Source organism: Vollenhovia emeryi, unplaced genomic scaffold, assembly GCF_000949405.1.
Source record: "Vollenhovia emeryi isolate VEMERY1.0 unplaced genomic scaffold, V.emery_V1.0 DF939235.1, whole genome shotgun sequence".
In the NCBI taxonomy this organism is placed as follows: domain Eukaryota; kingdom Metazoa; phylum Arthropoda; class Insecta; order Hymenoptera; family Formicidae; genus Vollenhovia; species Vollenhovia emeryi.
This window is the reverse complement of record NW_011967131.1, coordinates 382,580-401,471: the sequence shown is the minus strand read 5'-3', so window position 1 is coordinate 401,471 and position 18,892 is coordinate 382,580. Positions and strand designations below refer to the sequence as shown.

Below are 18,892 nucleotides of genomic sequence, written 5' to 3'. Positions count from 1 at the left end.
AGTCACGCGTTCTCACGTGTACCCCTATTTACTAAAGAGAGTAAAAAAGCTACATGCGACTCTAAACCTGTGCGGAGATCGTACTAGATCCCAATTAGGTCCCAGAAAGTTGTCTATACGGCACCTTCCGTCTCACCGACGCGAGATAAAGCCTGCGGTAGCGCGTGTTTAGATACAATTAGTTGCCCGCAAAATTGGATCTCGTTGCTGGGCAAAAAATCTGACTCTGATCAAATATTTCTAAACCACTCGGCGAGATCGTCTCCTCCGCGCGTCGAGGACCCGAGTTCGTTTCAACCGGTTTGTTTTCTCCCATTTTCTCCCGGCCGAGACGCGACTTCCTTCCCCGTTACATAGGTGCGCGGACGGCAGAGATCGATCGCGAGGCATCGCGCGGCGCGCGTTGCACTCGGGGCATTAAATCGCCTCTCGTGCACGCGGCGGAATATCTACCGCCCGCGCCGTGCGCGCGAGAGAGGCCCTCGTGTGCCCGGGCACGTGTCGGATGATGACTCGTGGCGGCAATTTTTCCAAGCCGCGCGAGACGTTCACGTTCCCGGGCGATGTAGGCCAGGCGAATGACGTCTCTCGCGCGCGAAAAGCGGATTGACAGCGCGTGGCGCGGCGCACATCCGCGCGGCAGATACGCCTCTTAAATTCTTTAACATGTCGATGCGCGATCAATTATTTATCAAGCTCCTCGTCTATAGATCCGCGCCGGTGGCAGCATTCGATAGCGGCGGTGCTATAAGCACCTTGCCGATGGGAGTCGGCCCGAACGGCGACGGTTGGCTCCTTGCCCTCGCGGCTCTCGCGATCGTTGATCCACCCCGAAGTATTTATTCTCTCGTCTGGCCGAGCGCCGCGCTCTCTCCCGCGCGGGGATCGCGTGGACGACGCGGGGCCGGAGGCCAGGGTCGAAATTCATGGAGCGAGGGAGAACCGGCGGTCCGTTAGCGATACTTTCCGATCAATGATTTCGTGGGGTCGCCATTGACTGGCGGTGACCCGTGAAAACGCGTGATTTCTCCGACCCCCGCGTGCTGCCCATCATCTAAACGTAACGCGATATTGTTGGGCAGAATTGGCTATGTGCGGATATTAGATAACGCTAACGTATTGAACACCGATTGAACCTCGCAGTCGATAACCTCGGTCTATTATAAACGTATCTCCCTGTATCGGTTCGCGGCCCTTTTATCATAATTGAGCTCCATTAGGAATCGCGATCGATGATAACCGCGTGGCGCTCGCTCAATACGCGACGCGCACAAGGTTTCGGACGCGGAGATGAGTTTGAACCGCGAGTCCCTCCCCCGCTCGTCGAACCGCGCGGCGTATAATGTCTCCAATTATTACCAGCGGGAAATCTTCGCAGCATAGCGCATCAGTGTATGGGCATGCAAGTGCCTGGCACGGCCCGCCAGAATCTGAATCACGCGGAAACGATGCGCTCTGACGTCTCTCCGAGACGGCGATATATGTAGAGTCTCTCTCGGACAACCGTATCTCTCCCCGACTGCCATCGCGCCCTTGTCAACAAGTATGTAACGCCGTTGCGCATATCGCGTCGCCCGCGCATACCGCGGCGATGTAAGACGAGAGCGATGTATGTACATACGTGCACTCACGGTACTGCCTGCGCGTCGATACGTATCGCCGGATAGAGAGTCGAGTCACGACGGAACATAATGACGGAGGGAGAAAGAGGAGGAAAGTTTGTGCGTGCATACGAATATGTAAGACGGAAGTGACGAATATTTCCCACGTAAACTCTATATAAAATCAAATCATAAGTATAAAAATTCAATTATATATAAAAATGCATACGTCCCGAGTCGAAATTTCGGCCCTATGTTGAACCTTTAATTCTATTATATAAGTAGGACCTAAGACAGTAAAAGAGGTCGAACTGCAAGTACAAAATTTACTCCTACTTAAAAACTGATAGTGTCGGAAATTTCTACTCTTGCCAATTTAGCATTAAAGTAGGTCCCTTTAAGTAGGAGCTAAAGTACATTTTTAAAATTAAAGATTCAAGGGAGGGATAAAGAAATATAATGTCATCAAAGTATGTGCATAGATCAGCTAAGTAGGTGTAAATTATCCTTGTGTCCAAATAGTACCCAAATTTCGACTCGGGGTATTTGTTACACATAGGCATACCTGAAAAATTGTTGACAGGTATATATGTGTTTACGTGCGAGTTATTTGTTCGAATAATTTTTGAGATTTTTCAAAAATAACGCGCCGATGTTGCAATTATAAAAGAATGTTGCTAAGGAATTCAACTTTGCAGTGACTATACAGATAATGCGCGCAATTTGTTTAATCTCATTCTATTCAAAGTGGACTGTGTATTTTAATAGAATTTTAATCTGAGTACGGCTGGTATTCAACGTGGGTGCCGGCTATTATGATGAAGCGTGCGAGAGAATATTGCAGGGAGGAGAGAAAGAGGCAGTGAGCGAGAGAAAGAAAGAGGGAGAGAGAAAGAGGATTGGTTATTCTGTGGCGACGACACGACGAGTCACATACGCCACGTAATACTCGTAATTGCGATCGCGATCATAATACACGTACGAACGACTCGCTGGAAAATTATTATGCGTTTCAATCCCCGGGCGTCCCCGATTTTATGGCATTATGAATTTACCGCGTGCGACGTAGTCACGATTACTAGCAAAATATCTCTCTAACGTGCCCGCGATGAATTAAATGCTGTAAACACATTCTGGAGGAACGTGAATCAGCACTGGAGTGCTGTCTATTGTGAGCGCTCGCGAGCTATACAGAATGTCTGTCGTTCTGAAACTCACACCTGCGCGCGTCGAGCTTGAAATTATTTCATTGTTACGTAACGTAATGACTGTGCTAGTTATTTTACGGATAATTTTAACATTGGCAGGTATCTAGAATGTAACAATAATAACAATGTAACGATGCACGTTGCATCTTCCGGCCTTACCACATCCGTTTCATCGAAAATTATTCTGACTGACGGAACCGCGGCATTTATTCGACAAAAATTAAATTGGCATTACTGAACGTTGCGAAAAAGCATGGTCAAACTTGCGGAAGTATGAAAACAAAAAACTTAAGATTGATCAAATAGAAACCGATTATATAAAGTAAGCTCGGAACGTCCTGTATATTTTTTTTAAGTACACTCCTGTTTTTCGGATCACACGTTTATCTGCTATTTTATTTTTGACAAATATGGCCTGTTGGCGTTTTTAATATCAGCACTCGTAGCTATTTCACGAGTGTGTCCTTTTTTTTGTTGCGACTCGTCTAATTCATCTCGTTAAATGCGACTTTACGATTTTATTGTTTTAAGATTTACGAGTTACGATATTATTGTCTATGCAGCGGTACGGATCGATGGCCCCATTACTATGCCGGGATCGTTACGTTGAATGAAAGTGTATTATCAATTAAACCTGCTCCGAACGCATTTAGCTCCTGCTGCGAGGCAGGAGTGGAATTGCAGAATTACAAGACGAGTTACAGGAGTGAAATGCGTAGCCGGGTTGCACGCAGGGTTTCAGGGAAACTGAATTAAAGTTCAGGAGGACTGAATTAAGGGAACCCGCCTTTGGAAAAGGGGTTATCCGATCGATGTATTAAATATTTACCACCGTTTATGTTGCATAACCAGAACTCGTGTTCCAATGGGAAACAATCGATAAATATTCAAATTAATAAAGACTGTATTAATTGTAGATTTAAAATGCAGATCGAGCGGCCGCATTTGAATATTATGCAATGAAAATACCCGCTTTAATATCGGAGACCGGGTCAGGTCGGCTATTTATGGTTACTTTTTAATTTATCGTATTTTTATCTTGCGTTCCGCCGGTATATAAATAGTCCGCTTTTTGTCGCTCTTTTCTCGATTTTACTCGATTCCTGCATCGGACATTACATATCTCGCAGCTACGACTTTATATTTAAAATTCCCCGCGTGCACGCTCAATAGAAATTCCTTCACGAGTTCCGCGCGTCCTTTGCCATTTTTTCAAAAGTCTACACTCTCGGCGTAAAATTATCCAACGAACGTTTTATGTAGTCAACACGGGAAAATGCGCGAGGAAAATGTAATAAAAATTTAATATGGTCTTTATCCTGAGATACACGACGAAAAGTATATTTTCTTCACAATAATATTTTGTAGCATACGAAGGAATAATTATTAATCGGACATTAATATGTTATATAAAAAAAACTTCACTAAAGCACGAAAGAAAACTTATAACCCGATTGCAGTTGTTTTTATACAAATCGTGCGATTTTTCTACGTAATAAAAGTTACAACATTAACATACTCGTTTTTCGTTAGTAACATCACAAAATGCAAGCGAACATACATTGCAATATGTTTCGCAATGTTCCTAGATTAAAAAGTTGCATAAACGTCTGCGACGTGCATTGTTAATTTTTGCTAACGACAAATGGTAAATTACAGCACTTCATGATAATAAACGTTACGACACTGTTTTGAGCGAAAACATACTTTTCGTGTAATTTTTCTTCCTTCTAGTGCATATATTAGAATTTCGAGTTGTGTCGTCATAGATTAAAAATTGCATAAATGTCTACAACGTGCATCGTTAATTTTTGCTAACGAAAAATGGTAAATTACAGCAATTCGTAATAATAAACGTTACGATACCGTTATGTTTTGAGCGAAAATATACTTTTCGTGTAATTTTTCTTTCTTCTCGTGCGTATATTAGCATTTCGAGTTGTGCCGCTTAACGTTCAACTAAAAGAGTACGAAAAGGCAGATTCCAGAGGCGCGCGCGGAGGCACGCCAGGCTGTAATCCCGCCATCGCGGCTCGTAGAGGTGCGATCGCACGGGAGATATCTCTCGCCGCGCTAATTCGTTGACCCCGCGCGCAGCTTCGGCATATCAGCGGCGACGAGTTACGAGCGCGCGGCGTCGCGCAGGCACGCGTTTCCGGATGCGCGGCACGGCGCGCGTCTCTTTCCGCGTTTTCACGTCGCGATTACTCGCCTTCGCGGGGTCCGAAGTCCTCCTCCCCGGCCGGAGCGGGTCGGACTCGCCGGCGCGCGGCGCGACGAGGAATGCCGACGTTTGCAGCGGGATTGCAATTTGCGCGCGACTATTTGGATCCCGCGCCGCGCGCCATCGCGCGCCGACGCTCGGGGCCCGATTGGCCGCAGTAATCTTCGCATCCGTCACTTTCCAATCTCCTCACGTGGGTAATTTGTCAACGGCTGACCTTTGTAGCGCGAATTAAACGTGAATTTCAAGTTCCGCGGTTTTGTTCCGCGGCGCGCTGCTGCGAAATGTCGCCTCGCGCCGCTTTTCCGCCTCTCGCGTCGCGATATTTCAATGGGGATTGACGCGGGGTGTAACGCAACGGGGTAAGCGTCGCCATTTTGAAATTTGCGAACCGTCACGCGAAACACTCTCAACAACTAATCATGGGGCAATTCCGATCTTAATTGCGCTCTTAATTATTTCAATTTGGTCCTCCAGCTGAAAATGTGTTTTCGCCTTATCTGCGACTGAAACCAAATCTACAATGTGCTCTTTGCGTCTAGAAGCATTCTATTCTAATCAATTTACGATCGTACAATGTACACTGTACAATTTGTCGACTCGCACAAATTTTTTAAGCGTACTTATTGGCTACAAAACAGAATGTTTCTAGACGCGACGAACACATTGTAGATCGGCCTTAACATTGAACAAACGATTTAACATGTGCGGGGAGAGGAACGCATTCCGCGAAATGTTGCAACCGTTCTCAAGAGGTGCGCAATATGTCACATTGAGAGAGAATTTCACGATCGAATCTGACGCGGAGATGACAAAAGTACCTGACGCGTGCGCGTACTTCCGTTATGTTTGTAAAAAAAAAAAGAACGTTCCAGCCTGGTCGTAAACAATCGGGCTTTACGCCCCTCGCGGCCGCGGGGTAAACAAGGCGCGAATTCCGTGTCGCCGCACCGATTACTCCGCGATGTCGCGGGAAAACGAAAAGGGCGGAAAGGGGACAGGGGGAGGGAAAGTTCGCAGCCGCCGACGTTCGTAATGTCACCGAGTCTGCGCGGGACGAAACGGCGTGGAGAGAGCCCGCCGTTCGAAACGCCGGCCACCTGGAACCCGGCGATAAATAACACCGGCGAATCTCTCTCTCTCTCTCTCTCTCTCTCTTTCTTTCTCTCTTTTCCGGCGCGATAAAATTCGCGGTTGGGGTGGATCGGGGGCAAGGGCAGTTTCGTTACGGCGAAATAGCGCGAAATAACGCAAGCGGCGTAACGTAAACGCGCACCGCCACTCCCCACCCCCCCGAGCCGGTTTTGACGTAGGTTGACGACTGCTGCGGGTGTCGGGCAAAATCGATACTACTTGGCGAGTCGCCGCCTCCCTGGTCCAGGCCATCTCTCCCTCCGACGCGAGGCGCGTGGGCGTCCAAATATATACACGTATAACGTATATCTATCTCTCCGTGACGCGTATCCCTCCCGCGTTCGTACGTCGTACCGAGGTGCACACCGGGTGTTCCGGACGTACCGCCCGTATTTCTGTCTTTGGCACTTGGCGACCGACGGAGAGAAACGGAGACAGGGAGAGAGATAGAGAGAGTTCCGCCAAGTTCCTTCCGAGTCGCGGAGCAATTCAATCCGCTGATGTACCTTTATCCGCCGGAATGAAGAACTGCGTCTCGGTTTCGTTTCGGTAAGATGTTATGTGGGATTGGATTGTTTCGCGGGAAGTCGCCTCGCGAATCTAACAGCATGTCGAGAAGTGTTGGAGAAAGGGGCGACTTGAACCTCTCATCTTCGAAGATCTTTTCTTTCCAGCGCGCAAAACTCGAGAACGTTCGCGAGTCACTACGGGAAAAACGTTTCTCTGATATCTCGCGGAAAGATGGGTTTGCATTTTAATTTTGACAAATGGCACGCGCCCGTGGAAAAGTGTTGTATTCCAACGCGCTCGAGTCGAGATAAGTTAATGTCACATATTGCCTCGCGTTCCGCCATACGCAAGTTGCTTTCGATCATCTGTACACGTAAGCCATTTAATTTGTGTATTACACAAATCTTTCCACGAAACAGACAGTTTGAAGTGCAAAAGGTGCGAAAGTGCAGAATCACTCCAGCATCCCCTTAATCCCTAACCATCGACTCCCGCGAGCTGAGACACGTCTGAGACACCCTGTATCCAAGAGAGAGAAAAGAGAGAAAGAGAGAGCCGAGTCGGATCTACCCTCGCAAACTACGATCTTCATTCAGAGCCGCCCCCGCTTTCTTCCACGTGACGTCATAGAAAGCATCAGAGCATTCACTACCCTGCGCGCGCGCGATAGGCGGAGCGGAGGGGAATAAGAAAGACAAAGTCGAGGAGGATGCGCGCACACGATCTACGTCCACGGTCCAGGATTACGTCCGCTAATGGTAGCGGGCGACGCCGGTGGTGGTGGTGGTGGTAGCGGCAGTAGTAGCGGTAGTAGAGGGCTTCGTACTGGCTTTGCCCTCCTACACCCCCCGAGTGTCGCTGGTACATTGCTGCTGGTATTGCTGCTGCCGCTGCTGCAGCAGTTGCGGTTGCTGTTGCTGCCGTTGCTGCCGCTGCTGCCACCACCAGTCCAGCCGTTCCTCCGCCTTTCACTCGCGCGGGCCTCAGTTCGCTGGTGTCCCTCATCAGCTACGGGTCTCTTCGAGCGCGCGACCAGTCCAACGCTGTGCTACCTGTTCAGTCGGACGTGTATTCTTTTTTTTTTTTAAAGGTAGATATACCCTCGCGCTCCTTTGTTGCGAGAGCTGCTACGCTTACGCGGCCCTCTGGCAAACGCATTTGTCTGCGTTGCACCTGCGGATCCGTGGGCTACCCAGCTTCTTCGTCGTTATTGCGTCTTACGCGGCCCGCCGAAGAGCGTCGATCTGGGAAACGCGCGTCGCTCATTGAACCCGCTTCCAGAGCAGTCGATGTTACAGATCTTGGAAGTTAAAGCGCCGAAAAAGTGACTTGTCATCGTACATGCTTGTTTACGAGATAGACTTGTTTTACGAAGCGACCTTGCTTCACATTACCGCGCGCTCAACACGTTAAGGGAACAATACCTGCGCGGAGCTGCGACGATCGCGTATCCGGTGTGCGTTCCAAATCGCTACGAGTGCTTTCTCTCTGTTGTCGTATCAGAGTTTCCAAAGGAGGTGCGTGCCGGTTGAAGAAGATTCGCTCGCTCGTATTACTTTCGCGGGTCGTGCGGGAACAAGCGAGTAATAATACAGTGGTTTACGTGAGTAACCCTTCTGTTTATGACACACGACCAGCGTGCGAGGTCGTCTCGCTCAAGTCGTTGTCTCACAAGCGAGCTAGGACTGCTAATTCGTCGGCGAAACCCACTTGTTATTTTGAAAGGAGCGCACGAAACAACGGCATCGCGAACTGAAGAAAGCTGAGGAAAGCGATCGCTGAAATTCGTCTTAGACCGAGGTCGAAAATTTTCAGGGGTCGTGAGATCGTAACTCGAGTGACTCGGTTTTGTGAAAAATATAGGCCAATCCTCGGGGGGGGGGGGGCACTTTCCACCGAGAATAGACGAGAACGCCGCGTTCTTCCGCGTTACAGCACTGTCAATAAGCGAGAATGACAGGTTTACTTTGTGCCGGCGTCAAAGGTATATCCATGATCTTGATTGTGCGCAGCGCATCTGACAGATATGACAGCCCTCGCTTTGTTGCCACGAAGCATCGTCGGTTATGGGGGCCGAATAAAGGGAACTGCAGCTTGGGGGGGGGGGGAAAGCTGGCGTTTTCGGGCACTCGCGGTTATCAGCGCTGAGATAATCCTCGGCAAGTGGTGCGGAAGAGACGCGCCGGAAACGCATTTCATCGTCGTTACTTTATCTAATCAATTCCCGCGTGTAACACTCAATCAGAACTAATTTCAGCAGTTTGATGCAAGTCCGAAGTTCAGTTCGGACTTCACGGTTCGCGTCCGAGACACCACGACCTTCGCTAAATCGAAGCCAGCTTTCTCGGCCGTATATGCGGGACGTTCTAGAACCCTCGGCGGCGCCTCCTTTCGTTTCTCCGTCAACTCCTTTCATCCGCGATGTTCGATCAGCTGCGAATCGTCGGGCAATCCTAATAAAGTTTTGATCGAGGGTCATCCTTTCTTCTTGCCGTTAACGCTCGATATTCAGCGTCCGAACGATCGTTCGGCGTATGTGGACTTCACGTTGCGTTTCTAATAGCAAGTTCAGCAGCTTGCACTAGTGCACTAGTGATATTTTTAATTGCTCTTCGTTTGTTTTTTATATAAAGTCGACTGTCCCTGGTTTTGCCTCTATGCGTGCTTCAATCGTGCGGAAGAATTTTGCAACTTATCGTGTCATTATCTTGCGCATAAAAGCGCAGAAACTATATTTGACTGTGTCGGTAAAAGAGATGGCTGAGGGATCCCCTTAAATACTTTTTGAAATACTTCTTCTGTGTAGCATTCGTACGAATCTTTTTTCTTGGCTGAATAGTTTTCGAACATGTACTTGAGATGACCGTAAATAGAAGAGTAGACTCTGAACAAGCGTTAGTGTGTACTCGGTGCGCACTGGTGCAAGCTGCCCGAATTTGCTATAAAAGCTGCTCGAGATTAAAAGCTGGTGCTCCTCGTGTCTCTCGTGACGTCTTATTGCGAGTCTGGTCCGTGACATAATTGCTTTCCAAGTGTGGCTATTATCTAAAAATACGCACGATACACATGGAAGGCAGACAATAACGGATAGGCTGATTTCTGGCGACAGATTGGCGCCGCACAAAAGTTTGCCGCTCCGCGCGGCAATCTAAACTCGAATACGAATTGGCATTCGCTACCAATGACGTCATTCCTCATTACGGCGGATACCGGCTTTCAGCTCGGGATTTTTTAGAGAGAGAGAGAGAGAGAGAGAGAGAGAGAGAGAGAGAGAGAGAGAGAGAGAGAGAGAGAGAGAGAGAGATCGGCTTCGATCCTGCGCCAAAGGATTTAATCGCCGAGCTGCGCATTTCGGTGGATCGCTACGTTATATTTGCGCTTTCGCTAATTTAAAAAAAAATGGCGCGATTGAGCATCGAGCATTTGAAATTCCAAAGCGAGCCAAAGGGATATCGCGGGATTACCGGGGCGCCGACTTGTTGCGCTTTTCTGAACGGCGTACGAAAGTCGACAGCCGAGGACTTTGAATACACGAGCCGCCTTAGTGACTCGCGTACGTCGCGCGTACCCGGACGTAACCTCGTGGCATTTCTCTCCGCCGTGCACCCGTACACTTTGAGCACCATGACATAGATACTCGCCGAAGGGCGCGCTCGATGATGCACTCGTCGGAAATTCGCGCTGAGAGAGGCGCTAAAACGAATTTTTTTTCACCTTTACTGACCTTTAATCCCGTGGGTCAGAGTATGACATTGTACAGCATCACGCGAGTTTTGAAAGCATTAACATACGGAGACCTTTACTGTCGCGGTTTACATTCGTAAAAAAGAAAAAGAAAATAGACTTTTCCGTATTAATATAACGCATTTGTCTGCGTACGCACATTTTTGTACATGAAGATGTGTATACAACGGTTTAGGAAAAAAAGTGGCGCGCGTTTATGATTTATTACTGCCGTGAAAGATTACGATGCGAACGATATGGTAATAAATCATTTAAAGAATAGTATTATAACTACACAGAAAAAAATTTAAGAGGGACAAGAGACTTTTCGAAAAGGTTATTTTCGAAGATAGAGGAAAGTCTCCTATTACGAGATAGAATCCTAATACGGGATAGCGGAGTTTCTGTTAAATTAATAGACATGATCAGTTTTCCACTGTAAATTTATTGCCCTTGGAGCGAAATCTGTTTAGCGGAAAATTGATTGTTAGATCGTGTGATCGTTGCGAAAATAGACTTGTGATTGAATTTGGGTGTTGCAAGCCTGTCATCTCATATTAGAAACTATCTCATAATAGGGGACTTTCCTCTATTAATTTAAAGGTCGTACAAGAGGATATGTTTTGTATTCTTTACAAATGTCTCTCACGTAACTGATACGAAATCCCTCGCGAAAAAGAGAAAGTCTCGGTTACATTCTTATCGAATAATCTGTAATTAAGCAAATAAAATATGATCATTTATAATGTTCGTTGTATGCAATTCAATATCGCTTGTAAGAGAGAATCGCATAAAAGTCTCGTCCTTTGTTGATTGTTGCAGTGTGGCTCTCTGGAGATCGGCGAGGAACGCCAGCGTCGGGTTGCTATGATGGAGTCGCTCTGCCAGGTGAACGGCAGTAAGACCAACGGCATTGGCAATGGAGATCTTAGCAACGAAACCAACAATAACACCACGAACAACAACAACAATCACCACAACAATAACAACAACACTCACAACAATAACAGTAGCACCAACAATGCCACCGATTGTCCGGATCCTCAGCAGAGGTTGGCGGTGCTGAGCTTTGAGCAGGTCCGCCGCCTCAACGACGTGATGAACGAAGTGGTCAGCATTCACGGTCGAGGAAACTTCCCCACCTTGGAGGTTCGGCTGAGGGATCTCGTGACGGTGGTGCGCAGTAAGTTAGAGACCGATCCGAGCAACGGGGGCGCCGGCATGAGGGTACGCGACATCCGGCTGAACGGCGGCGCCGCTTCCCACGTGTTAGCCACCGAGTCTCAGCCCTACAACGACCTGGACCTTATCTTCGCGGTTGAACTATCCAGCGGCCGTAACTACGACAAGGTCAAGGCCGCGGTGCTCGGCTCTCTGTTCGACTTGTTGCCGGAGGGCGTGAGCCGCAAACGCATCACCACCTGTAGTCTGAAGGAGGCCTACGTGAGCAAAATGGTGAAGGTGAACAACGACGGCGACCGATGGTCCTTGATCTCCCTCGGCAACTCCCGGGGCCATCGGAATGTCGAGCTCAAGTTCGTTGATTCGATGAGACGGCAATTCGAGTTCTCCGTCGACTCCTTCCAAATTGTTCTCGACTCCCTGCTGCTGTTCTATGAGTGCAGCAAGCTACCGATCGCCGAGAATTTCTATCCGACCGTAGTGGGCGAGTCCGTCTACGGTGATTTCCAGGAAGCGCTCTATCATCTGCACAAGAAGCTCATCTCGACGAGGCATCCCGAGGAGATACGCGGCGGCGGGCTGCTCAAATACTGCAACCTACTGGTGAAAATGTACAAACCGTCTCAACCGGATTACATCAAGACCCTCGAGCGATACATGTGTTCGAGATTCTTCATCGATTTCCCGGACATAGGGCAGCAACGATCCAAACTTGAGAATTATCTGTGGAATCACTTCGTCGGGCCCGAGGAGGAGGCCCTCAAGTATCAGTACCTGATGCTGCTTCACAGCGTCGTCGAGGAGTCTACCGTATGCCTGATGGGCCACGAGCGACGGCAGACACTCGCCCTGATCCAGAACCTTGCCTACCAAGTGCTCTGCCAGGAGCAGCAGCAGCGGTTGACGAGTCATCAACAGGCGCCGCAAGGTCCGCCAGCCACCTACGTCTATGCCAACGGCTATTACTACGCGCCCGTGATACCCACGACGGCGTGCTACACGTGCACCTGCAACTGGATGGCGTGCTCCTCGTGATGCGACGATATCGGCGATAACGTCGTATCCGTAGACGTCGCCACCGCTACCACCGATACCACCACCACCACCACCGCCACCACTACCACCACCACTACCGCGGTCGCTGATTGTTGCTGCTTTAACCGACTCAGTCGCATCGATTCTTACAATCACTGGTATCAGAGATACGAATGCGGATTCTGTTACTTCTGCTCTTACGGCCTCTATTGCCCTCTGGAAAACCCCGGAGACTTTTGTTGCGCCTGCGGCCCTTGTGAGGTACCCAAGAACGTGGAGGTAGACATTGATCATTCCGTGTCCAACGTCAAGGAATCTAAACTCCTTAGTTGACGTTCATCCGGGTGATGCGAGCTTGGATACGGGAGCGGTATGCGAAATAAGTCATCCCTTCGGCATAGAGGATGATCGGGAAACGCGGTAACAATAAAATCATGGACCGAAAAAGCGGCATGCTCGGACGACGAACGTATGATATCGTCGATGATGTGAGAAGCGAGTAGGCAAGTATGGGCGCGCGGAGCATTCTCATCACCGATCTCTCCGCGGCCTTCCGTCGCGAGTGCTGCTCTTTCTAGGCATTCGTAAACATAAACTCGGTGGCGGTCGCTGCAGCCAAGTTAGGACCGAACGCTGGTACACGGCTACAGTTGCGGTGTGAGGCAACCAAAAGACTATAAAGACTCCAGAAACGATGTGTTGTGCCTAAAAAACAAAAATGAAAAAAACAGGAGTCGGAGAAGATTAGGGAGATACGATGGAAAAGACGTTCCTCTGATGAGTTGTAACAAAAGGACGGACGTGAAACCGCAGTAGAGGGGCAAAACGGTCTTTAGATTAGTGGAACGAGTGTCGCTTTTATTGACTAAACACAACATTTTCGGGGAACAGACGCCGGCATCGTCCCGGAACGAGCGTTTATCGGCGGAACGGACGTCGACGTTGCGTACAGCGAGTCCTGGACGAGGTCGCGTTAGGGAGGAAGCGGAAACGAAGAAAAGGAACAGAGTCGAAGGTGGACGCGGAATACACCACGGCGGAACTTGGTACAAACTGGGAAGAGAGTGGTCAAGTGAATAGACGGCTCGGGCGAGGCGCAATCCCCCTGTTTCGATTTTTCGTTTGCCTCCTTCCGCTTCTCTCGCGGAGTCGATCGCATGCCGGACAGCAGGGGGAGAGAGGAGGGGGGGGGAGAGAATGAGAGAGAGGAAAGGAATGGAAAGGAGTATTTTTGGTGAGGGAGGAAACACGTTGCGGGCTACGGAAAGATATATATATATACATACATATAAATTAAAAATATATGTATGTATATATATATATTCAAGTATATACAGATATATGTATAAATTTATGTATAAATAATTAATGTGTGGCTGTGAACACATTTCATTTAGATACTGTGTATAACGTGATAAGATTTAATTCGGGAAGATATGATGTTAGCGGGGCGGAACGGACGACGCGTCGGAGAGGGAAAGAAGAAGCGCGGGCAACGTGCGCGCGAAGAGGGATACGCTTCCGAGCAGCGTTTCTTTACGCGAGCGAGCGAAAATACAATACAAATATACAAATGAACACATACATATATATACATATATATTATATACATATATATATTTATTAAAAATATATATATATAATATACGCAGGCGCATGCACTCGCATATATCCGTAACACGTACACCGGACGCGTCCGACCCCGACCGTGCTTTTCTCGGGCGACAAATACCAACGCCGTGTGCCGAAGAAACGCAGGACACGGTGCTAAGGCCGGTATTCATAGTCCGTTCTTATATTTAAGATCATCTTAAGTATACTCTTAATGTGTTTTCAACCAATCACAGAGCTGTATTAGCGTCTTAAGACGATACTTAAGATGATTTTGAAATGAGAATCGACTATGAATACCGGCCTAAGAAGGAAATTGCGGCTGCAATCGCTTTTTAACGGGGAATGATTAGACCTCTCCCCCCTACAAGGGCCGGGATATAAACTCCGCGTCACGAGAGGGAAAACCCTCGCCATAATTCGAGCTGCACGGCGAGATATGTCGAGGATCAGAGATTCGAAGTTTTCTTCTTTTTTTTCGAAATGTTTGCAAAAACGACTCGCAAAATAGGGGACAAGGTCGAACGTTGTCGGAACATTGTCGATACGTTTCGGTACACGCGCTGTCCATCCAGTGCCATTGTCTCGACCAACCGCATATCGCGCCGTGGCTCGCCCGAAAAACCAGCCAAGACTTTGGTCCACTCCCGCATCTATCCACCACCGCATCTATCACGTTCTTTTTCTTCTCCCCTTTATTTACTCGCGCGCTGTTTACTGCGTTGGAAAAAAAACTGCGGTCGTCGGGGTGACGTCCCGCGTGCGGAGAAAATAATCGTCGGTCCCAAACATTCGTCTCGACCGGTGACGTTTCTGCAGCCTGAAGCTCGCGGCGCGCGCACGTTCGCAGGAGATGAAGGGTAAAGGGCGAAGATCGGCAATTTAGGGGCGCGAGCGAGAAACCGAGAGACCGAAGGAGAAACAGGACGAGATGGGAAGTGAGGGCGAGAGGACGAGGGAATGTAAAAAAAAAATCTACCTCTCCCTCTCTGTGCACGTTGAGCGGAACGCGCGAGTCGCGACTCGTGTCGAACAAAGGGGGTGATATCTCGCATCACGGCTGATCGGCTGACGACGTAACGCGGACCCGCAGTCTCTCTCTCTTTCTCTCATTCTCTCTCGTGGCGGCGACTGAGCCCGCATTTTCTTTATTAGACATTGTAAACATTCAGTGCCACGCGCTCGCGCGTGCATCCGCGTGTGTATACGCGCGTTATACATACGCGGAGGCAGCGGCGAACGTGGGTCTCCCGTGTGCGCGAACTTCTACACGCGCTTATCTATCTTCTCCTCTTTTCCTTATCTCTTTCTCCGTGTAGATTCGCGCGTACGCGTCTCGTGTGCGAACGGATTGCGTGTGTGCGTGCGCGCGCGCGCGCGCGCGCGTGCGTGTGTGTGTGTGTGTGTGTGTGTGTGTGTCTGTGTATCTGTGTGTGTCTGTCTGTCTGTGTCTGTCTATCTGTCTGTCTCCGTTACGTGCGTATCCGTATCGACTGGTGACCCCATTAGTTAGCTCGCTCGCTAACAGGCCTCGTTTGCCTCGCTCGCTCGCTCACTCTTACTTTCAGTTCGCGAGCGAAAGTAAAGGCCTAATAAAAAGCCCGCAAACTGGTTTTTCAGGTATATCGCGTGTTAATGCTAAGGAGATCCAGCCGCCGGCGCGGCCGGAGTGCCTCTATTGCCAGCCTATCGCCTATCGCTCTGCTACCACCGCCTCTGTCCCTCCGCCTGTCCCCGGCTCCAGCCTCCCAGACGCCTCTCGCGTGTCCCGCGGATCTCGTAGACCTCTCGGAGCGCGGACGCTCGATCTTAGCGCGACGAATTTCCGCAAACGCGGAAAGCTTCTGGGGAGGAGAGCGTCGTCCTGGCTGGAGACCCTGTAATCGGAGACTGGCCATAAGAGTTGGCCAAATTCCCGCGAGTGAGAGAGAAACATAGGCTACCTCACTCTTCTACGATTCCACGATCGTAGAAAAGAATTTGACGAACTCTCGTGGCCAGTCTCTGATCACGGGGTCTCCAGTCCTGGCACACACGGAGCTTGATTGTCTGTCGATCGAGTCGAATGTTCGCCGAATCGCTGTTGGAGATCCGCTCGACACGCCGTGTCGCAGCGGATTCTCACTCGGTCCAATTCTAAATCTTGACGAAATCCTATACGTACGTAGGATATTGTGCAATCGTTCTTAGGGTAAGAAAGATTGATGGATATATAATATAAAAATGTTATTGTTATATATAGTCAGATATTGTACACGTTTGAAGTATAATAAAGTTATTGGAAAGATAAGAGAGAGAGAGAGAGAGAGAGAGTGAGAGAGAGATACATAAATCTAAATTTCGGGTTCGATCGTATTCTAGTTACACGATCTTGTGATCGTCGAGACCTATCGAGAGCTGTTCTTTTTTTTTTACCGTATTGCAATTTCAGACGAACAGAAGAAAAAATACTTGTTACACCGACATTAACCGGTTCGACGTGCTTCGCGTTGAGAAAATATCCACTCGACTCATCTCTTCGCGTCGTGCGCCTCCCCTACACACACACACACACGCACGCACACACAAATTCGAGCTTTAATAATATTCTTAAGTGGAAGTCGAACGCTCCGTCTCTCCCCCCTTCGCGTCACGCGCGGTGCTCATCGATCGACAAATTAATCTATCCAGAGATGAGCCAGAGATTAATCGACCGTCGGCGGAATTAAGCCTTCTGTTATCTATAAAAGACAGCAAGCTCTCATTCCGCTTTCCTCCTCGTCGCTTTCCACTCGTCCGCTTTTACTTAAATGGCGACGTGAACGAATTCGCGAACAACGCATACAGGCGCTTTTCTTTTTCTTCTTTTTTTTTAAGTAAGGCTATTCCTTTCTTTCGAGCGAGTGTTTGTTTTATATGTAACAAATATCGATTTGTGTGGTGACTTGTTTCACAGTTTCGACTTGAACCTCTTGTAAATGATTTTTATTTTTATGTTCTCACCCGTTGTTTCGGTGCCGGGCCAATCAAAAGTTAACGTCGCGGTATCGCTAAAGTAAAAAAAAGAGAGTAAAAAATGTAGCGATTGGAGGATACTTAATGATAGGATTACAACTACAAATCGCAACTGGCAGCCCGCGTAAGTATCCAGAAGCGTGGTAGTAGTAAAAAAAAAGCGAGGCTGATAGTAATCGGAATTACAAAAATCAAAGATCAGCGTACACTTTTAGCATTAATATGTTGTTTAAATTTTTGTTGAGTATTGCGTTGTTTTTTTTATATGTGATTTATATGTGTATGATTTATATGTGTATAACCGTTAAAAAAGAAATGTGTGGAAAAAATCATCCGTCTATCGTGCGCGCGCGCGCGCGTGCCTTCGTCCTGTGAATTGGAAATTTAGAATACTGCATTTTGCGTGTCGGGAGCGCGTTTCGTTATTAACCATTATATATTTATGTAGGTTTAAACGTGCGCCTAATTGCGAAAGGGAAATTCACGCGGATGGCCAGAACAGGTGCCAACTTGTTGAAATAATTAACCGTGTCTACGTTAAGTCTCTGAATTAGTTGCCATTATCACGTTGATTACGTTGATTACACGGCGATGAACGAGCGTTAATTGCACCTTGTGTAAAACGTCGAATACAATTACGTCTGGCAAAAAATAATAATGTACAGATTCGCGCGATACATGCGTTTTACATGCGTCTCGGGAATAAATCTCGACGAGCTTGCGGTTGATCAACGTCGATTTGTTTATTATAGATTTGTGCATTAAATCAAAATTTAATATATTAGCGCGGAGAAGAGGAATTTAAAAGGGTAAACGAGTACGGGAAATGTGAGTCGAATGATTTTTTTTCTTCTTCCATGTCGGCAGCATTTCAGTAACTCGTACGTCGAGTCGAATGAAAATTGAAACCGATATAAAAAAAAATTGGTATATGGAATTATATTTATATACATATATACAGATATATGTATATGCATATAAATATTTATGTATATATATATGGGGCGTGGGGTGGACATTTTGTCGAATACATAATAACCGGAAGACCGTGCCGCGATCTTTCAGGCTGCATAATGCGATTCATTATCGTCGTAAGAGCGAAGAGGCGTCGATACGTTCAGCATCGTAACGTTCGGAAAACGTTCTGAGCCACGCAGATGCATCTTCATCGTTCATCGATGAAGATGAATTTCCGTCAATGAAATTGATTGAGACCCGAGCGAGGGGAAGGATCAAAGCGGGAAAACGCGTACGCACGGCACGTACATTCACAGTATCCACAACGACGCGCGAAAGGCATGACAAAGCGGAGTAGAAGGGCTGCCCGTTTTGTCCTCTTGATGATTTTTCATCGGGCGACAAAGAGTATCTTAAAACAAATCTGGCGTCTATTTTCAAATTTTGCGATACGAGGGAATATCAGATAAGAGAATTGTCATGAGAAGATTCGGATCTAACTTGCAAAATGACATATCGGTTCTTCTTAAAATACAAACTTCGATGTTCGCGTCTGCGCGATTGATCCTTCGCCTCGGCTCCTGCGAATCGAAGAGCGGAAGCCCGAAGGAGCCGAGTTCTTCGCCCTCTCAAGAGATATCCCGATACGTCGATTTAACAATATCGTTTCTCTCGTGACAATTGTCTTTCGTTCCTTAGTCGAGACGGCCCCC

At 48.0% G+C, this 18,892-nt stretch overlaps 2 protein-coding genes across 4 annotated transcripts in view; both read left to right on the top strand.

Annotated features, from left to right (window-relative positions):
• Positions 1 to 12,711, top strand: part of LOC105560258 (protein FAM46C) — a 137,146-nt gene extending 124,435 nt beyond the window's left edge. For all 3 annotated transcript variants that reach the window (XM_012009199.1, XM_012009200.1, XM_012009201.1), the window contains exon 2: positions 11,223 to 12,711. In XM_012009199.1, coding sequence (XP_011864589.1) covers positions 11,223 to 12,617 — 1,395 coding nt within the window. In that variant the 3' untranslated portion in view covers positions 12,618 to 12,711. The remainder of the gene's footprint in view (positions 1 to 11,222) is intronic.
• On the top strand, positions 12,618 to 14,439 carry LOC105560264 (the record flags this gene model as incomplete). The annotated part of the gene is made up of 1 exon (XM_012009213.1): positions 12,618 to 14,439. A coding segment is annotated over one exon (333 nt), but the record flags the coding sequence as incomplete, so codon positions are not given.
• Between the last annotated feature and the right edge of the window lie 4,453 nt (positions 14,440 to 18,892).